The following is a 17694-nucleotide window of genomic DNA, read 5'->3' as shown; positions in this document are numbered from 1 at the left end:
CGTGGTGCACCTCCCAGGTATAGGCGATTTCCTTTCCCGCTCGAAGAACCCTTTCTGCTTAGTCTCTCGAGCACATCCACCTGGTAGACAGAGTTAATTACCTGTCTTTGGAGTAAACATTCGTTGTCAACGACACCCTTAGCATCATAAAAATTATTTGGATTGAATTTATTTCGACTGGCTCGTCGTTGCATGCTTACGGTGAGGGGATCTGAGGCTTGCCATCCGAAACTTTGGTGGTGCGCGGTGCTATGAGAATAGGACAAAGCCCATTTTCCATAGACAGTTGCTTAATCATAGGATAGGTCTCGGCAAGAATCTTTTCAGTTTATCAAAGAACTTGATCGTATACCATTGATTGCGTGCACATGCCATCGCACGTCGTGACAAGGGCACTATCAGTAGGCACATGGAAACAGCGATCATGACGCTTCTAAAGCTGAGAGCAGTTTTCGCTAGGCAGTGATGACATTTTGAATGCCCCCTCGCCTAAGCCAACCAATTAGAGTGCGGTAGGGTCGACTGCAGGGCCAGAAAATAATAATTGCATTACTTTTCGGACATACCCTTGATCTCAGAAAGTGGTGGTAATTCATCAGTGGTGTAAATCGAGCTAGTCTTCGACTCCGTTGAAGTCCAGAGGGGTCGCTGAGAAACCAGCACCGCCACAAGAACTTTCGAGTAATGGGCATATTGGGGACGTTAAATTACAAACTTCTACGACAAGGATGGAGTGCACAGTGAGGCAAGGTGGACTAGCTTCTGTTTTTTTCCTTTACGACATGTTTCTCCTTTACTTCGGAGTTGGCACAAAGAGCGTGTTAGTACGCACAAGGCTTCAGGCAGGCGAGCGTTACTACTCTACCCTGCTTTCGGCTCGCAAGTAAATTTGAACGCATTAAATAAACTGTTTCTCCTAGTTCGCGTCCTCGCCTAAATATCTGCTCAAAAATTCAAAGAATACTTTGGCTATTTGCATTTGTTCATTGGAATATCGGTGAGAGCGGCACTCATGGGATGCGGCATCGCTGTTTTAATCATTACTATAACCAGCTAGCACTCATCTCTTCGCGTGCTAAGACTAAATAGACTAAGGAGGGAAACGATTGTAACTTTTTTTAGAAGTGTTAAATGGGCACTAGAGGTACACTGCTGATGCAATGCCATGGTTAGAAAGAGCGTTCGCATGAAACAAAAAAGCGGATCGCTTTCGTTCTCTGGACTTGAGGTGCTAAAATTTAATGGTCGAAACCGATACTGTGCTGTTCAGTTTTTCAGTGAACATCATTTAATAGCCGTTCACCGGTATCTTTCTGTTTTAGATGCCAAATTTCCGGATACAGTCGAAAAATAATGTTTGACGTGAGAAACGGAAATCACATTTAGCAAACAAAAATGGATATCAAAATCAGATATCACAATCTCTGTGAAGCTCTGTTTTCATGCTGGAGAGAGAGAGAGAGTGGGAAAGCCAAAACAAATTTCCCCGTGACATCAGCACCGAGCGTGCCTGAATTCATGAGGGGAAATATGGAGTCAGTGAAAGAGTGATCGAGCGGCCCAACCAGCCAGCCGCTAGCGAGAGAACTCGGAAGTGACACATCAAGAGGCAGCTCACGCTGAAAGCGAACACAGGTGGTATGCTGCTGACGTCTCGGTACAGGGCTGTCAGGTTCGCCATGTGACGGCTCCTGTTGACCCCCTCCGCCAGGTAGCCAAAGGCGAAACGTCCACCGGCCGTCACCCATCGCGCGTAGCTGCGCAACTTAGACATGGCGCAGGTTGCCACGGGCTCGCCGTAGTCCAGCCGAAGTAGAACTACGCCGCTAAGAAACGTTGCCGCCACACAGCCGGCAATCAGGCTCCATGGGATCTGAAGTATGTGAGAGAGTGGCGTTACATTGAATACTTGTTGGAGACATGTCAGTGGGTACGCTTGGCATGCCAAAGTTTCTGGATGAAAGCAGAGGCCAGGAGTAGCAGTTTTCCGCGTGAGTAGGCTGACTCGCTACTTTTGAGTGTCTCCCGCAATCTTCTATATTTACGACAATCTGTGGCAGCGTAGTTTCTCGCAGTGAATAAGTGAACGGGGCAATACCCTTCTGCTTTTATCCTGTTCGGTGTCCTTTTGTGCAACTGTACGCCAAATTTAGATTGTGTTTTCAGCCTCACCAATACCCTCAAGTCTTCTCTAGAATTTCGGAACGCAATTTAGGGAAATAATAAGGACTTTCGCACAGCTCCAGCTCCTATTTCAACTCTCAGCCGAAGTGGTCTCAGTTGCTGCTGTTTGCCTCACAAATTCACTGCGCGTACGCACAAAGGGTACTGAACGAAACCAGGAAGTAACTCTTCGCCAGCGTGTCCAGCTCCGCCTGATCTTTCCTTCCTCTGTCGAGTAGTGTAATGCATAACCTATTGTCGCCAATTTTGTGTCATCATCATCATCAGCCTGATTATACCCACTGCAGGGCAAAGGCCTCTCCCATATTTCTCCAATATAACCCGGTTATGTGCTAGCGGCATCCACTTGACCCCTGCGAACTTCTTGACCTCATCCGCCCGCCTAACTTTCTGCCGACCCCTGCTACGCTTTCCTTCCCTTGGAATCCAGTTTGTTACCCTAAGCGACTATCGGTTATCCTCTTTTCGCACTACATGTCCTGCCCATGCCCATTTCTTCTTCTTTATTTCCGCCGGAATGTCAGTAACTTGAGTTATTTCTCTGACCCACTCTGCACGCTTCCTATCCCTTAATGTTAGCCCTACCATTTTTTGTTCTATAGCCCTCTGAGTTATCCTAACTTAAGTAGAACCCTCTTGGTTAGCCTCCGCGTTTCAGCTCCATAGGTGAGTACAGGTAAGATGCAACTGTGGTATACTTTCCTTTTTAGCGAGCGAGCGAGAACTCAATTTGTCTTTTCTCAGTCAAAGTGATGCTTAAACAGTTGAAAAGCGAAAGAAAAAGATGTTTTTTTGCTCATCGTCTCGTTAGTCGCTTCTTGCCCTGCCATATCGCGTAAGCGCACTCAAGTAGGCTTTACCTGCAGTGCAACTTCAGAAATAGAGCGAATTTTTTTATTTGTTCTAACAAATTGTGAAAAAACAATTAAAACCACTTCTAAACGTTGGCTCCGCGACAGTAAATAAGCGCTGCGTTTTCGAACGTATGAAACCTGCAGTTCAAAACTTTGTCCCACGTGTAATATATTTGTCCTTTAATATGAACTAATATCAAAGAGTTCACCGCAGGCAAGTCATTTATAATTTACTCTGGGAATTAGTTACCTTTTATATTTTCAACATCAGATTGTTAAAAGCAAGTATCTGTCATTAAAACTCGCGCTCGTATTCAAATTTCTTTCATTTGCCAATCCTCTTTGCTTTTAGCCAAACATTATCAGGAGGGGAAAATTGACCGTTTTTTTGTTTATGTTTTTATATTAAAATTATTTATAATAAACTAATTATTAATCATTATTTATTTCTTTGCCTAATAAATTGAATTTAAATGCAAATAAAATGGCATTTTGCTATGCTTTGTAGTCAAAATTTTATCTGATATTAAGCCTCAGCTTCGTGCTGTTTGCTCTAGTGCGCCCAAGTATCAGGTTTCAAAACGCGCACGTGGGTAGAGAATCACCTGACAGCACAGCTTTATTTGATCCCTTCTGAAAGAGTAGTCTTCATCATTCTCGTGCACAGTTCTTCTGCAGTGTGTGCTAAGTAGCAAAAACAAATTAAATAAAATAAATAAAATAATAAAAGAATTCTTAAATAACAAGTTAAGATTGAGTTTTTATTGCCTCTTGTAAAGCACACTTCATTTACCTTGTGAAGAAGAATAAAGTAGAATGTGTTCCCTTGATTTTATTTCATTGTCTAGATTTTGCGCCATAGCAATAAATAGTTAGACTTAAATTTCTGTAGCTATATTTTTTTTATTTAAAGAAATATAATAAATGTCATTAATCAGAAATGCGGAAACAATATCTGAGAAGCTTAAACCAAAAGTTGAAAAAAAAAAGTAATCTGGATTAACGTCATGCGTTTGAACAGCGAGACAAGAGCACTATCGCTAACAAAAGTATATGCGCTACGGAAGTTGTAGGAAATCCAATTCATGCTGCCTTTGTCACTACCCAGTCGCCTGACTTTTTTTTCTTTTAACGGGTGAAAGGATGATGAAGGCCCTCTAATACCAGCCTCCATATAATTTAAGTCACCAGCTCGTATTACTACGCAGAAAGAGATTTCTTTTTCGCAGACCCATGTCCCGTCAACAACTATTGACGTTAAGTGCATGAACCACTCGTGAACACATGCGCATCAAATGTCTAAGTAGTCAGACCAAGCAAATCGGCGCTTCTGAAATTCTCAGCAAAAAGGGGTGCACTGTAAAAGCGACTCAATCTTCTTCACACACAATAATGTTCCTACCCTCCGTATCTAATCCCTCGTCTAAATGGGTACCCGTACAGTTACTTCCCCCAGCCCTCCTTTCCGGTCTGCAGGAAAGTCAGTTTTCTTAATTTAAAAACCTGCATCCTTTCACCACCCCCATGCTGCCCATAGGGATATTCGGTTTCGTTGATTTTAGCCTTTTTTTAAATAGCTAGCAAAGGTAACGTCCCCTTATACGTTTACCTGGTGTCCGGTAACTGGAAGAAAATAACGAGTTTTATTATTTGCGCTTTCGCGACATATACTAAAATTGTCACTAACTTGCAGGGTAAGAAATTGGCATTACATTTAAACGTTCACGAATCAGACACAAAGTGCAACAATCAATCCTGTTTATATTGCCCGTGGCCATTTCCATGTTGCGTTATGTTGCTACGAAATAGAATGAAGCACCAATTAGCCCAGTAGCCGCATAAGTTAAGTACTGGTAAATCGCTCATAGATATCTATTCCTAGCTCGTTTCGAAATCTTCAATCATCCTTCCAACTGTAATAATTCCGACAGACAGGAACACACGCGACAAGTCACCAGCCAGTGATGCTGCGTTATATACATTACTACGTCTACTGGTCTCTCTCCGTATTACGCCGTGATTATGACGCTGCCTGCTCGACCAACATACACACTGATGCACGTCGTATGGCTCTGGGGGGTGATCTGGCCCGATAGAAATTTTTATGTTCGAAGTATGTCGACGTGTACGTTAGTCGCACACTCGCCAACGCGGAATCGAACTATTCTGTGACCGAAAAATAGTGTTTGGCTATCAGCTGGGTAACTGCACTGTTTCGTCCCTATATTTACGGTCGCCCATTCTACGTCGTTATGATCACCACGCACTCTGCTGGCTGTCCTGCCTGAAAGATCCCCCTGGGCGCCTCGCACTCTGGGCTTTACGTCTTCAGGAGTATGACATCAACGCCATATATTGATCTGGACGCAAGCACACCGACTCGGATGCCCTTTTCCGTTCACCGCTTCTAAACGATTCGGCGGCTGGCTTCGTCTGACCCTACGATGTGTCGCCGTTCAACGTTACCGACACATCCGATACGAGCATCCGAATGATCCGTGGACTTTCTCACTCTAGCACTCCTATCTACGCCTGCAGCGACGTCTCCGTCCCGTGCACTTCGTCGCCATGACCACCATTTCGGCATTCATGATGGACTTTTGTACCGCCGCAATTACCATCACACAGGGTCAAAGTGGTTGCACGTAATTCACCGGCACCTCTATGTTGTCATTTGCACCTCCTTCCACGCAGATCTCCGCTGCAGCCACGCAGGTATACTGAAAACGTAAGCTCGACTCTGTACGCGATATTATAGGCGCGGCATATACCGCTTCATTCATCAATACATCCGATCGTATACCACCTGCCGACATCGGAAGAACCCACTCGACCAAATGAGCCGCTCCGTTGCAGCCATTGCCTTGCCCCAGCCGTCCTTTTCACCGTCGGCATCGATCTCTATGGCCCGCTTCCGACCACGCCCGCTAACAACCGCTGAGCCTTCGTCACTGTTGAACACCAAACACGTTACGTGGAAACATCGGCCTTGCAATCTGCCACTGCATGGGATGTTGCTTCATTCACCCTGCATCACCTGGTTCTTCGTCATGGCGCGCAGAAGGAACTGCTCAGTGACCGCGGACGTGTTGATTTTCCGACACCGTCGAAGCCCTCCTTATGCAGTGCCAGATCATTTACTGGCGTACCACAGCTTATCACAAACAGACAGCATGACGGAACGATTTAACCGCCCTCTTAGCTACATGCTAGCCATGTACATGCATTGATACCACACACTCCAACTGGAACCAGATGCTGCCTTTTGTCATGTGCGCCTACAATACGGCTACGCAAACCACGACTGGGATCTCCCCGTTCTTTCTTTTATACGGTCGTGAACCTACATCCACCATGGATACCCTCCGGCCCTACCGCCCCAATGATTCAGAGACCACTCTACTGTCTGAAGCACGTACATACGCCGAGGAATGCGGTTATTGGCGCTCTCCTTCACCATGGAGAACAAGGCTAACCAAAAGCACAGCCAGGAACCTACGAATCTAACGCCTTCATACACCTACGAAGCACAGGTTTGGTTCTAAGTGCTTGCCTTAGCTCTCGCCTATCAAATAAACTGCTATCTTTTTATCACGGACCTTACCGCATTCTGGAACAATCTTCTCCCGTGAATTACCTAGTAGAGCCTCTGGATCCATCTCCAGACCATCGTCACCGCGGCCGAGAAACTGCACACGTGAAAGTATGATCCGCCTACCCTTTCCTCACCATCACTCGCCAGGATGGCTCCTTTTTCACAGGGCGCACTGTAAAATTTCCAACCGACATAAGCACACGCGACAAGTCGAAGAGGTCGACGATGTAGAGCCGAAGCCTGCATGGTTGACACTGGAGCTGGTTCGAGAGATACAAAATCGCTTAATACTCAGCCATCGCCTATCGCCGTGCCGTTGCAAAATTAAAGAGCACTGCAGAATCTACATTGGAGTAAGGAGAAAGCCCGGATTCTGCTGTTGGTTGCTTCTGTTTGCTTCTAGTTGCTTAATTCACTCCTTGCTTGCCCATTTTGTCTTTGATACTTTCAAATTGCGCGCCAATCCCTTCCTATGCCCTTTTTCGGCTTTACTTCCGGTTGCGTAACGCAACATTAATTCATTTCTTGTTTACCCATTTTAGGCTTCGGTACTTTCAAATTGCGCTGCACTCCCTTCCTATGCCCTTTTTCGTCTCTACTTCCGATTGCGTGACGTCACATCCTTGACGCCACCCTAATTAACAGATTTAATTAGCTATTTTAGTAGTTGATGCATTCAAATGTTGCGCCAAGCCATTGGCTAATTCGACCATTTTCACCTTTACATTTACGTTTTTTGCCTCTAATTAATTACCTAATAACATATCGGCGTAATTATTTTTTCGGACATATCATTATGTCATCGTCTATCGATTGACATCACTCATTAACATCTACCCCTTTTAAATTACTCACAGCTGCTTGGAACACGATTTTGCTAACGCGGTCTGCGGACGTGGCCTGCGGACAGAAATATGTGAACATAGCAAAGTAATGCTTTCGTATTAATAAGCATCCTACACAAAACATTTTGTACAAAGGGCGCTGGACACTATCATTAGTTCCACTCATATTTCCGTACTCTTTACTTGTCTAGCCTCATGCAATAACGTTATCTCATAAACGCTCAACTTCCTTTTCGCCGTTTCGTAATGTGCGTGGGTATAAACAAGCATGACTGCTTCGTGGCACATCTAACACAAAATATTTTTTTTTTTACAAAAGGCGCTGCACGCTAGCATTAGTTCCACTCATATTTCCGCAATCTTTACTTGTCTAGTCTCATGCAATACCGTTCTGTCATGAACGCTCAGCTTTCTTTCCGCCGTTTCGTAATGTGCGTGGGTATAAACAAGCATGACCGCGTGGCACCGAATTCCAGCAGTGTCCAGGTGTTATTCGTGAAACAGGATCCGACAAACAAGCAGGAGTACACATGGCGCAAATCGTACGGAGTGGATGGACCGATGCGAATGCAAAAAAAAAAAAAAAATGAGAACAGTGGTAATGAGGATAATTACCTGGCCACGATCCTTTGAAAACGTGTATCCCAGGAGCAGCAAGGCGGCAATTCCAGCGAGCGAAGACATTCGCTTTAACTCGCCGTTAATATCCCAAACAACCGCCCCAAGAGGACGACCAGTCCCGCGCCCCATATTTTGTTTCGCCTGCAGAGAAACAACGAATGAGCACGGATGGAACACGTTTAATCGTAATCCGGTCAAGCATGCAAGGTTCATTTACTGCGGAACTTCAAGAAAACTTGAACGTGCAGTTTTGTTTCTCCTGTGAGCGACATGAATGCTACAGAGACTCCACCGCCGAGTGCAGCAAGAACTTAATGCTTCTTTTCCGGGCGCCGTGCCAATAACTGCCCCCTACGCAATTTCCTCGCGTTTCATTTTGCGTCTCTTACGCAAGGTTTGTTTTCCTTTCAGTTTCTATTAATAGCTTAAGCGTTATTGCATGTATACTTTCGATCCACCTCGTCCGCAAGCCGTGTGCTGAACGTTATTTCTATTACGAGGAAGTTAAGTGAGTTTCGGAACTCGGTGTCATTAAGATGTCACCCTTAGTAAACGTGCAGCGCCCATAAACGTTTAATAAGACCGATCGCGAGCGTCTTTATTGAAAAAAAAAATGCAGTGTCCACATTAGCATCCGTATTAATCAATATCAGAGTGAAATTCATTGTTCTACTTGCTACACAAAGTTGGACACTAGAGTGAAGATAAAAATATCATGAAAACTTTTGTTCAAGTAATGAGACCAGACTTAGAAACAGGCGTGGGAAATATTCAAATAATGTCTGTATTAAACGTTTTCATTAGGAGAATATCCAAGATATCGACAAGGCGCTCTCAGCACTAACGGTTAAACCGGGTCAAGATTTCCGCGCCTAGGCTTGGCATTGTCCCACTGTCCACAAGGTGACATAATCATGCTCTCAGCCAGCCATTTTAGCAAGCGGAATTAGTCTGCGCTAAATTCAGGATTTTCTTTTTGCCTCTTTAACAGTACGAGAATGCGAACAACGCAAACTGCGTATTAGTGCTGCTTTCACATAACGTTGCAGTTTAGTGTAAACCGTCATCCTTGCAGAAACACTTGCCAGCTACAGAAAAGCAGCGCTATTTTTTTTTTTTTAGTACAAACCAACTCGTAGATTGTGCAAGAAGCAGGCTCAGTTCTTCTGGGCCTACAGAGCAGAGCTGAACGCAAGGTGAACACTAGCTTCGCTTGTTGATGCTGTCTCTTTGGCGTGTAAAAAATATTGACCTGAAGACTACAGTAAGAGGCGAGGTTATAAGTCGGAATGGTAACAGAGCTTTCAACAGCATTGTTCGTGAGATGCATTTCTTTACGCCGCAGGTAGGTTTCAGCCTAGTGTTATACCCTATAAAAACTATTAATGTCTTATACTGTTCTACTGCCGTTGAACTTTCGGCATACATCAGCGTCTTTGAACGTTTTTCGGTTTTCTGCTTTTACGATCTTTTCTGCTTAAGTTTTTGGAACTTAGCTTAATCAGCACGATAGGCCTCAAGAAGCTACAGTCAATACCAGCCGCATTGAAATAGCTGCGTCCCAAGAGCCCAGCTTCTCACAGCACCACCAAATTAGTTGTCAACTTACAGAGCTTAAATCTTCCTCGAAACAAGAACAAACTAGGAAGAGTGGCGGGCTAAATAAACTTACTGTAAAGAAATACCGTTGTAGAGCTGACAAACTGCATGTTATTGTCAAGGGCCTTTCATGAGCGTATCAAAATGCCCACCTACTGGAGAAGTTTTACGTCGGAATTCATCGAGGAAACTGACTCTGCGCCATTGCGAATGTGCCCAAGTAAAAGCAGGTGAATGGCCTTAATAATGTTATCTCGCAGCGGGCCTGCCGAAATTAGAGGCGGGGTAAAATTGCGTCCCTAGCCTGCAGAATGTTATTGGCACATGGGAGCAATTTAGGGTCGCCTACTAGTAAAAAAACATAACATGGGTACCCGGTCAGCAGGGAGCGAGGGGAATGAAGTCACCCATGCGGCTGTCCGAGTGCTCCACCCTGGGAGTTCACTCAGTCCTCTGGTCCTACCGAGACGACCATACTAATCAAGCTAATCACTTATGCAGGGATTACAAATCATTTGCGCCTCTGGAAGAGGGCACTCCTGGGACCCGCAAGAGAATCGACAGATCCGTGGAGTGCCACCTCATACGGCTTTAAACCGGGTATTCCCTAAATCTCGCCATAATAAAACACATGCAGCCGGCATTCACGGATGTGGTAAAAACTTTTGCGGGAATCATGCTGGAGTTTACCACATAATGTGGGCCTTTCAGGAAAACAAAAGTATCGAGATCATAAGTCATGCAAGTCATCCAAGATCCATTTCGAACCTGAAAGCCCATCGGGCATGGTCAAAAAGCTCGTGCAGAAGCGAAGGCCACCAGTGTCCTGGAATATAGGCGGCCACCAAGCACCACAATAATTAACACTTCTCTTTCCCGAGTCATTTCTGTGCACCAATAAATGTTTTCTCCTGCTGCTTAGCTAAATATTTTGCGTTTTAACTATGATTTTTGGCCATGCGCAAGCTGTGTGAGATAGTGCTCTAAGGCCCCATGAAAAATAAGATTATTGTAGTAAAACTATTGTATTTTTATTACTATTTCTAGTAAGGTGGATGAAAAGAATTACTTCATGGTCTATATGAAAGAGCACTGAACAAAGAATAAGGAGGACCCTAAGTTCGCAAGCCGAGCCATCGTTTTGAATAGTGGACTTGTCTTCGTCTGGGCAGCGTGATCATCCCTGGCGGGGTTGGAATGTACGCTTGCTTCTGAATGACAAAAGCAAGGAAGGGGAAAAGAGGAGGGTGGGGAGAAAAAAGTAAGGCAAGGAAAGAACTTTTCTTCGGTATGGATTTGTGAGCCTGGAACCGGTGATCCCATGCCATCAGGAGCAGCAGGAAAAACTGCAATGCGGGGTGGATGATGAGTCAGCACCTAAAGCAGGTTCGATGTTGGCGCGCTTTTCTCGAAAAGGGACAGCCATTCCAAAGGGCCCTAGTAAAGAATACAGCTGTAGGGAAAAAGTAATCAAAACTTTTCCGCATGAAGGAGAAAGGACTAAGAAACAAAATAATAGCAGATCAAGTGTATCACACCTGCCAAGCCCATTATCCGAAGAAATGGATTCAAAGGAAAATTTGGGGGAGAAATAATTCTAATGCAATTTATCTACATTGACGTAATATTAAGATAACTGGTAACGTAGTTTATTTCCATTTAATAAATAAATCCTAAAGCACTGCGAAATCTACACTATAGAAATGGGAAAGCCGGGGCATTGCTTTTGCACACAGTGCGTCACGTTCGCTCTTATTATCAATGTCAATTAAATGCGACGTCATTATCATTGCTCCTGCTATCATTGCCATTATCACTAATTGCCGCATCATTGTCATATCTACTATCATCATCACGCAGACAAGGAGAATTATGAGGTGAATTTCATAAACTCCGGCGTGGCGCAGCTAGTTAAAGCGCTCTGCTGAAGATCCGAGGTGTGCAGGTTCGATTCCTGGTGATGACAGGATTTTATTTTTCTTATGGTGTTTTTTCTTATGACGATTTCCCCCTTGTGGGGCAGCCCGGAGCTGCCGTCTATGGGAAGCGCGGGCCAAGGTGGTGTGTTGCCTCTGCCAAGTTCCAAACACTCGACCTCGGTTCAACCAACAGGATCCCTCTTTTCCTCAGACACGGCGATGCCACGCACGGCTAAGCGTGGATGCTCGGGTCCGTGATGTTTCAAAGTACACACAAAAATCGCTTTAACAGGTGCCCCCTGCAAGGTTGCCAGGTTGGTACACCGTAATTTGCGTTAGATATGGCCCAAAAGTCGCGTGGAAAGTGCTGGCTATCATGCGCGAAGTACCATTAGCAAACAGATTAGTAAAGCAGTGGAGAGGGTTTTCATGGGAGTGCGGCCGTCGCTTTCACTCTAGTCTTGGTTGTATTACCTCGATGGCTCGTTATGATCGTCGCTTGGCTGCATCTGACGATCCGGATGACAGTGCGTTGCGAGCTGAAAATTTGCGGAGGTGAAGAAAGAGCCTAAGGCCAAACGACCGGCGGAAACGCCTGAATATCGTGAGAAGCGTATTGCGAAACGCAGCCTCGACGATGCTGCAAGGCATGAGCGACGAACATTGCAGATGGGCACTGCTGCTTCTACCTCAACGCCGACAGCAACAACAGTGACCGAACGATATAAAGGGGGGCAACTTTTATCGATTGTTTGTGTAAGCGTGCTTGAGCTATCGCTTCACACTAGGCTAAACCAAATCTAAACAAGAGCCATTGTTTCGAAGATGCGGCCCATTGTGACAAATTGGGTAACTATGCGAATAATAAAGCGAAAGAAATGTATTTATATTTTTAAGCACAGAAAGATATTGACACAAGGACTATTAGGACTCGCCGTGGACTCTATTCCAAAGCAAATTTATTAAAAAGAACAATAAATTTTCTAGAGAACAAGATACGAAAAAAAAAAAAACGCGGAAGAAATAAGATGAGTCGACCTTCATTCTCTCTCTGTGCACTGTGAAAACGAGAACGTGCTGTAACGAGCCCATGTATATATTTTTAAGACAAAACCTAATTCATGAAACACTTGTTATACAGTACGCCTGAGCGGCCCTTTAGATTTGCCACACACTACATGTATCCTGCGATGCAGCTGACCCAGCCTGACGAGCCTCACCAGGCGAGCAGCCTGTCCACGCCAGGCGTCCTCTTTGCAAGAGCGTTTAGCGCCGTGGCCAAGGCGACAATCACGAGGGCGGCGTAGACGAGCAGCGTCACCGCTAGCAGCAGGCGACTCCCTCCGCACCAGTCACCGGAGCGCTTCCATCCGTTGGCCACACACCAGGCCAGGTAGACGTGGTACAGCACCACGAGCAAGAACGCACCTACACGATGCGCCATGCGCCACCGCGCCTCACGCCGCTGAGAGAAGTCATACGTCGGTAACCAGCGCGTGCTTGTCGTTGCCATCAGAGCATCGCTGGCTTCGTAGGGCAAAATCTGCGAGGAGGGAGCTTTAATTCAGTTTGATGAGTTGCTTGTTCTGTTCGTTATTACCACCTTCATAAGTTGTTCAGTTTTGACGGTAAGATTCTCCAAAATCAGTGATGGGAGACTGGGGCGAAATAAACAGGCGTCCGTGTGCTGGGCAATATCAGGGCACGTTAAAGGTTCCAGGCAGTCGAAATTACTCCGTACCCCTTAACTACGGCTCGGCGTTCTCTTTCAAATTTAACTGCAATTTCACTACGGCGCATTACAGGTGTCCACAAAAAAAAAGTGTTACAGATAAGGTGCTTTTCTTTTCTTGTTATAAATTAAAATTAAATTAAAAGGACTGGTTTAATGAAGCTTGCTATATATAGTAGGCACTTTCTCGCGTTATAATCGCTGAAATGATTTGAATGTTCACACCTTCCTATTAGTTTGTAGGAATTTTCCACTGGAACAACGCGTACCAAGACAAACCGCACAGAGCCAAATAAGTATTTATTACCCTGCTGCAAAATAACGAATGCCTCTCTAGAGAATATCCTTTTGCGCAAATTCCAGTTTTTTCGCACCTGCAGCTTCGAATATTATTGCTGCTCAGCCGAAAAATGTTTGTGCGAGAAATATAGGCACCCTCTTTGGATATCTGGCTGGAATGTTGCTTTTGGTGACGTAATCAGTGAGGCTCTCAATGCCACAAACTCGAGGGAGAATTCTCAGTACTAGGACCTACACCTCTAACGTGTTCTACGCACAGCAGCAGGTAAGATGCTTTTTGTGGAAGCATAGGCTACGGTCAGTATAATGTTAGAAAAGTTCTGTTTCTTTATAACAAGCATGATTGTCCTTTTTTTCTGAAAATCATTTTTTTATGTTTGTTTCGAAATCAGGCTTGGACGTTTTTTCGGCTTCATGTGGATTTTCTGTATTCTGCCGCGAAGTACAAGGTATCCCTCTTCGGTCAGGAGTCGTCTTTTTTTTCATTATTTTGTTATTTTGTTATTTTTCGTAATTATGTGCTTATTTCTGACCTTACCTGCATAAGCAATATTAGTAAAACCCTTGCTATATGCTATCTTTGGCGCAAGAAAATTTCTCAAACGTCGTTGCCAAGCTCTGATTGTGCCTGGCACCGAACCATGTCCCACGTGGCATCATTGCACCTGCATCCGTGGCGGAAGCGAGTATGGGACATTTTACCTGCCGTAAATAGCACTTCAAGGCCAGATATATACATGAGTTCTAGCCTATGGTGGTGAAACAAAATTTCTAAAAACGAATTTCGCGTAATTTTAGAGCTAAATTTATTTTCAAGCCAGAACAGCCAACCACATGCTAGAGCATTGACTACGAACAGTTTGAACTTATGTTACCAGGTTCGGTTTCATCGATAATTAAATAGAAGAGCCTTCTTAAGCAAAAGTGTGTTCTAGATAAGCGAGCGAGACATTGCAAGTATATATGTGCACTAGTCTTCCTTATACTTGCGCCTTTAATGCCAAAATGCGCCAGCGAGCTTCTTCGAGACTCATACGATTAATATCGGTTTAGCTTTAACAATTCACCTCTCCAGGGGCAGCTAAATATGAGCTATTGACTTCCGGCACTCTTAAACGCTCACTCGCTCAACAATAGTGGTGATGCTGGAGCTCGCTGGTTTGGAGGACGAAATAGTAGACTCTGGAAGGTCAAGGGGGGCCATCGGGGTCGGCCTGCGGTTGACGCTTTTCAATGAGTCGAGTTTGGGGCTGACCAACAAGGGTACAGATTCCTTCGCGACCGGTGGTCGCTGCTGTGCGGATTTATCTGGCGCAACCTAAAAATAAAGGAAGCATCTCGGTTTGGTACAGTTTCATGCTTGGTGGAATTTTGCTAGACATTAGCATCATTTACAAAACCTTCCACTTAATTGAATAGCAACTGTCTGGTGTGTACAAATTTGAAAACGTGGAAGTAAGAATTGCTTTTCTAGATGAATTATCTTGCAGGGTGAAACTCAGCTTCGAGTTAAGTCGTTAACGGTGTTTTCGTTTTGTGTTCGTCTTCAAGAAATTGCGATTAGTTTCTTTTCACTGAAATCATGTGCAAAAAATATGTTTTGTTTTAACAACTTGAATCGCATTTCTTTTGCAAAGAGTAACATTCCACTGTTCGGGCTTTTTTTTTTCTCCCCAGTAACGTAAAACTATGAGTATATGAAACGCGTCCTCTAAAATCGCTTAGCCTTGAGCTTAAGCAGCACTACGTAACACCTTTTATAGCTAAATTTTATAACTGAAAGGATGCTTCGCTGCAGAACTGCCAGTAATAGTTGCCCCTATTTGTCTGCCTTCATGAGGGATCGCTCCGCAGCGGCTCACAGGTGGTTGATGGCAGCTTATTCGCATAAGCGTGTTTCATTTGCTACACACATCTGCATACCATGGAAAAGCAAATAGCCGACCGCATCTACATGCCTGATATAAAGTCTCAACATACCCCGGTGCCATAGGGCCTGCCTTCGGACGAAGTCTTGCTCTTGTGTTTCGTCATTGCGGCCTGGTTTGGACTGGAATATAGCCCTCTGATATTCTTAGCGGTTTGGTTGTAAGGAGGATTTCAAGCAAATTGAAATAAGTTGTTCACTTGTAATTGACGATTCACGTCACCAGCACTTCTTCTTTTTGCGTCAGCACATGTGGCTCATCCACAGTCCTCAAATTGACCATGGTTTTGTTGCAGGTACAAACAATGATTAATTCAGGCTTACTTTCCTTGCACAGTGCATACATTATGAAATAAAAATAAAAAACATCTTCGAAGAAAAATGTCGAGGGGGTATATTCAAGGAAAATATTTAGGTGAAAAAAACTTCAAATTAAAACCCAAGAAAATGAAGCCGTAGCACAAAGTTAGCAGAGGGTAAACGTGATTAAACCAACTTTGGCAAGCGATAGCTGCTTTTCTTCTCTATGCTAATACCACATGTTTAGCTGACGTCATGGATTGCTTATTATATGATCTTGGACCTTAGCAAGAATCAATCACCTTTCAAAGGTAAAATGTCAGGTTCAAATTTCGTTAGTCATAATAAACTGGCCAGTTAGTCATGGAGTCATGCTGTAACAGACTATAGCGTAACATACTGGGCGGGACATGTCTTGCAGATAAAGTTTCTGATCCATTCAAGATCAGCTTCAAGGCCACCAGAGTGGTGGTGGTGGTGAAAACATTTATTATAATACATAGAGGTATGTACACTAGGTGGGATGCCTAGACAGGCACTCCATTGGCGTTTGCCGCAACCCGGGCGCGCTGCGTTAAGACCTTTTGGGCCTCTAGGGTGCAGCAGCCGGACAGGGTCGCCTCCCAGTACTCTCGGGTGGGGTTGGGGATAGGGGGCAAAGATGGGTTTTTCTGGCAGGCCCACACCATGTGGTAGGTGTCAGACACCTCCCCACAGTGCGAGCACAGCCCGTCGAATTGCGGATCAAAATGTTTTAGAGTAGCCGGGCACAACATTGTATTGGTGAGCAGGCGCAGGAGCACTCGCTCGTTAGCCTTCCCCAGCCCTTTGCACGGGGCGGTAAGAGTTCGGTGCGTAGATCTGTAATATTTACATATTTCTTTAAAATTGTAAACTGGGCTGAAATCAAAATCCTGGTCCGCTTCGGGTCCCGTGGGAAATGCCCGGAGAGAAAGCGCGCGGGCGGCGGCGTCGGCTGCCTTATTCCCTTGGAGACCTTGGTGACCTGGAGCCCAAACGAGAGATCGGTACGCGGGATCCGAATCTCGACTGCAATTTTGGTATATGCGGTAAGGTAGGGGAGCAGTCCACCCTTGCTGGATGTTCCGACAAGCCCCTCGTGAGTCGGTTATGATGTATTTGGAGGAGGAGTCAGAGGCTGTGAGGGCGATGGCAACCTCTTCTGCGTGTGTTGGTGACTGGGCCTTGAACGTAAGGCCATCTACTGTTTTGCCCTTGTGGATGACCGCGGCTGTGTACCAACCCCCAGTGTTTGGGCCGGAGATGTCCACATAGAAAACTCCTGGTTTGCTTCCATAATGGCGGTCCAAGGCTTCCGCCCGCGCCAGGCGCCGACCATTATGGTCCTCTTTGGACATGTTGGCGGGGAGAGGCCGCACATGGAAGGCGCGTCTCCATTTTTCGGGAATGCGACATCTCTCCTCTGTGAGTTGGGTTTGTTGGATGGGAAGTCGGGCAAGAAGACGGTAACCCGACTCCGTCTTTGTTAGACGCGTGTACTGATTGGTGAGGTGGGCCTCCCGAAGCTTCTTGAAAGTATTCACCACATCCAGCGTCATGAGACCGCTGGTAGAGGTGGAGACCGGGAGGTCCAGTGTTCGTTTCATGATTTTACGGAGGATAACTTCGAGAGTATCCTGCTCCTGTTTCCGCAGGTGGAGGGAGTCGAATACAAGATTCGACTGGTCACGAATGCGTTCGCCAGCCGCAAGGCGTCCTTGCATCGTAAGTTCGTAACTCCCCGCGCTTGTTGGAAACCCGGCGGACCATGCGGCCCACCTGGTCCGCCACCTGCCG

General features: G+C 45.3%; 1 protein-coding gene across 1 annotated transcript in view; it reads right to left on the bottom strand.

Moving 5' to 3' along the window:
- The window catches only part of LOC146198568 (solute carrier family 28 member 3-like), a 38830-nt gene extending 30602 nt beyond the window's left edge, over positions 1-8228 (bottom strand). Inside the window, exons 1-2 of the mRNA XM_084591933.1 lie at positions 8094-8228; positions 1619-1873 (exon numbers count right to left, since the gene is read on the bottom strand). Coding sequence (XP_084448059.1) covers positions 1619-1873; positions 8094-8228 — 390 coding nt within the window. The remainder of the gene's footprint in view (positions 1-1618; positions 1874-8093) is intronic.
- Between the last annotated feature and the right edge of the window lie 9466 nt (positions 8229-17694).

Source organism: Amblyomma maculatum, chromosome 2 (genome assembly GCF_055883805.1).
Source record: "Amblyomma maculatum isolate TAMU_Amacu chromosome 2, ASM5588380v1, whole genome shotgun sequence".
Classification (NCBI taxonomy): Eukaryota; Metazoa; Arthropoda; class Arachnida; order Ixodida; family Ixodidae; genus Amblyomma; species Amblyomma maculatum.
Note: the sequence above shows the minus strand (reverse complement) of the source record. Positions and strands in the feature narration are given on the sequence as shown.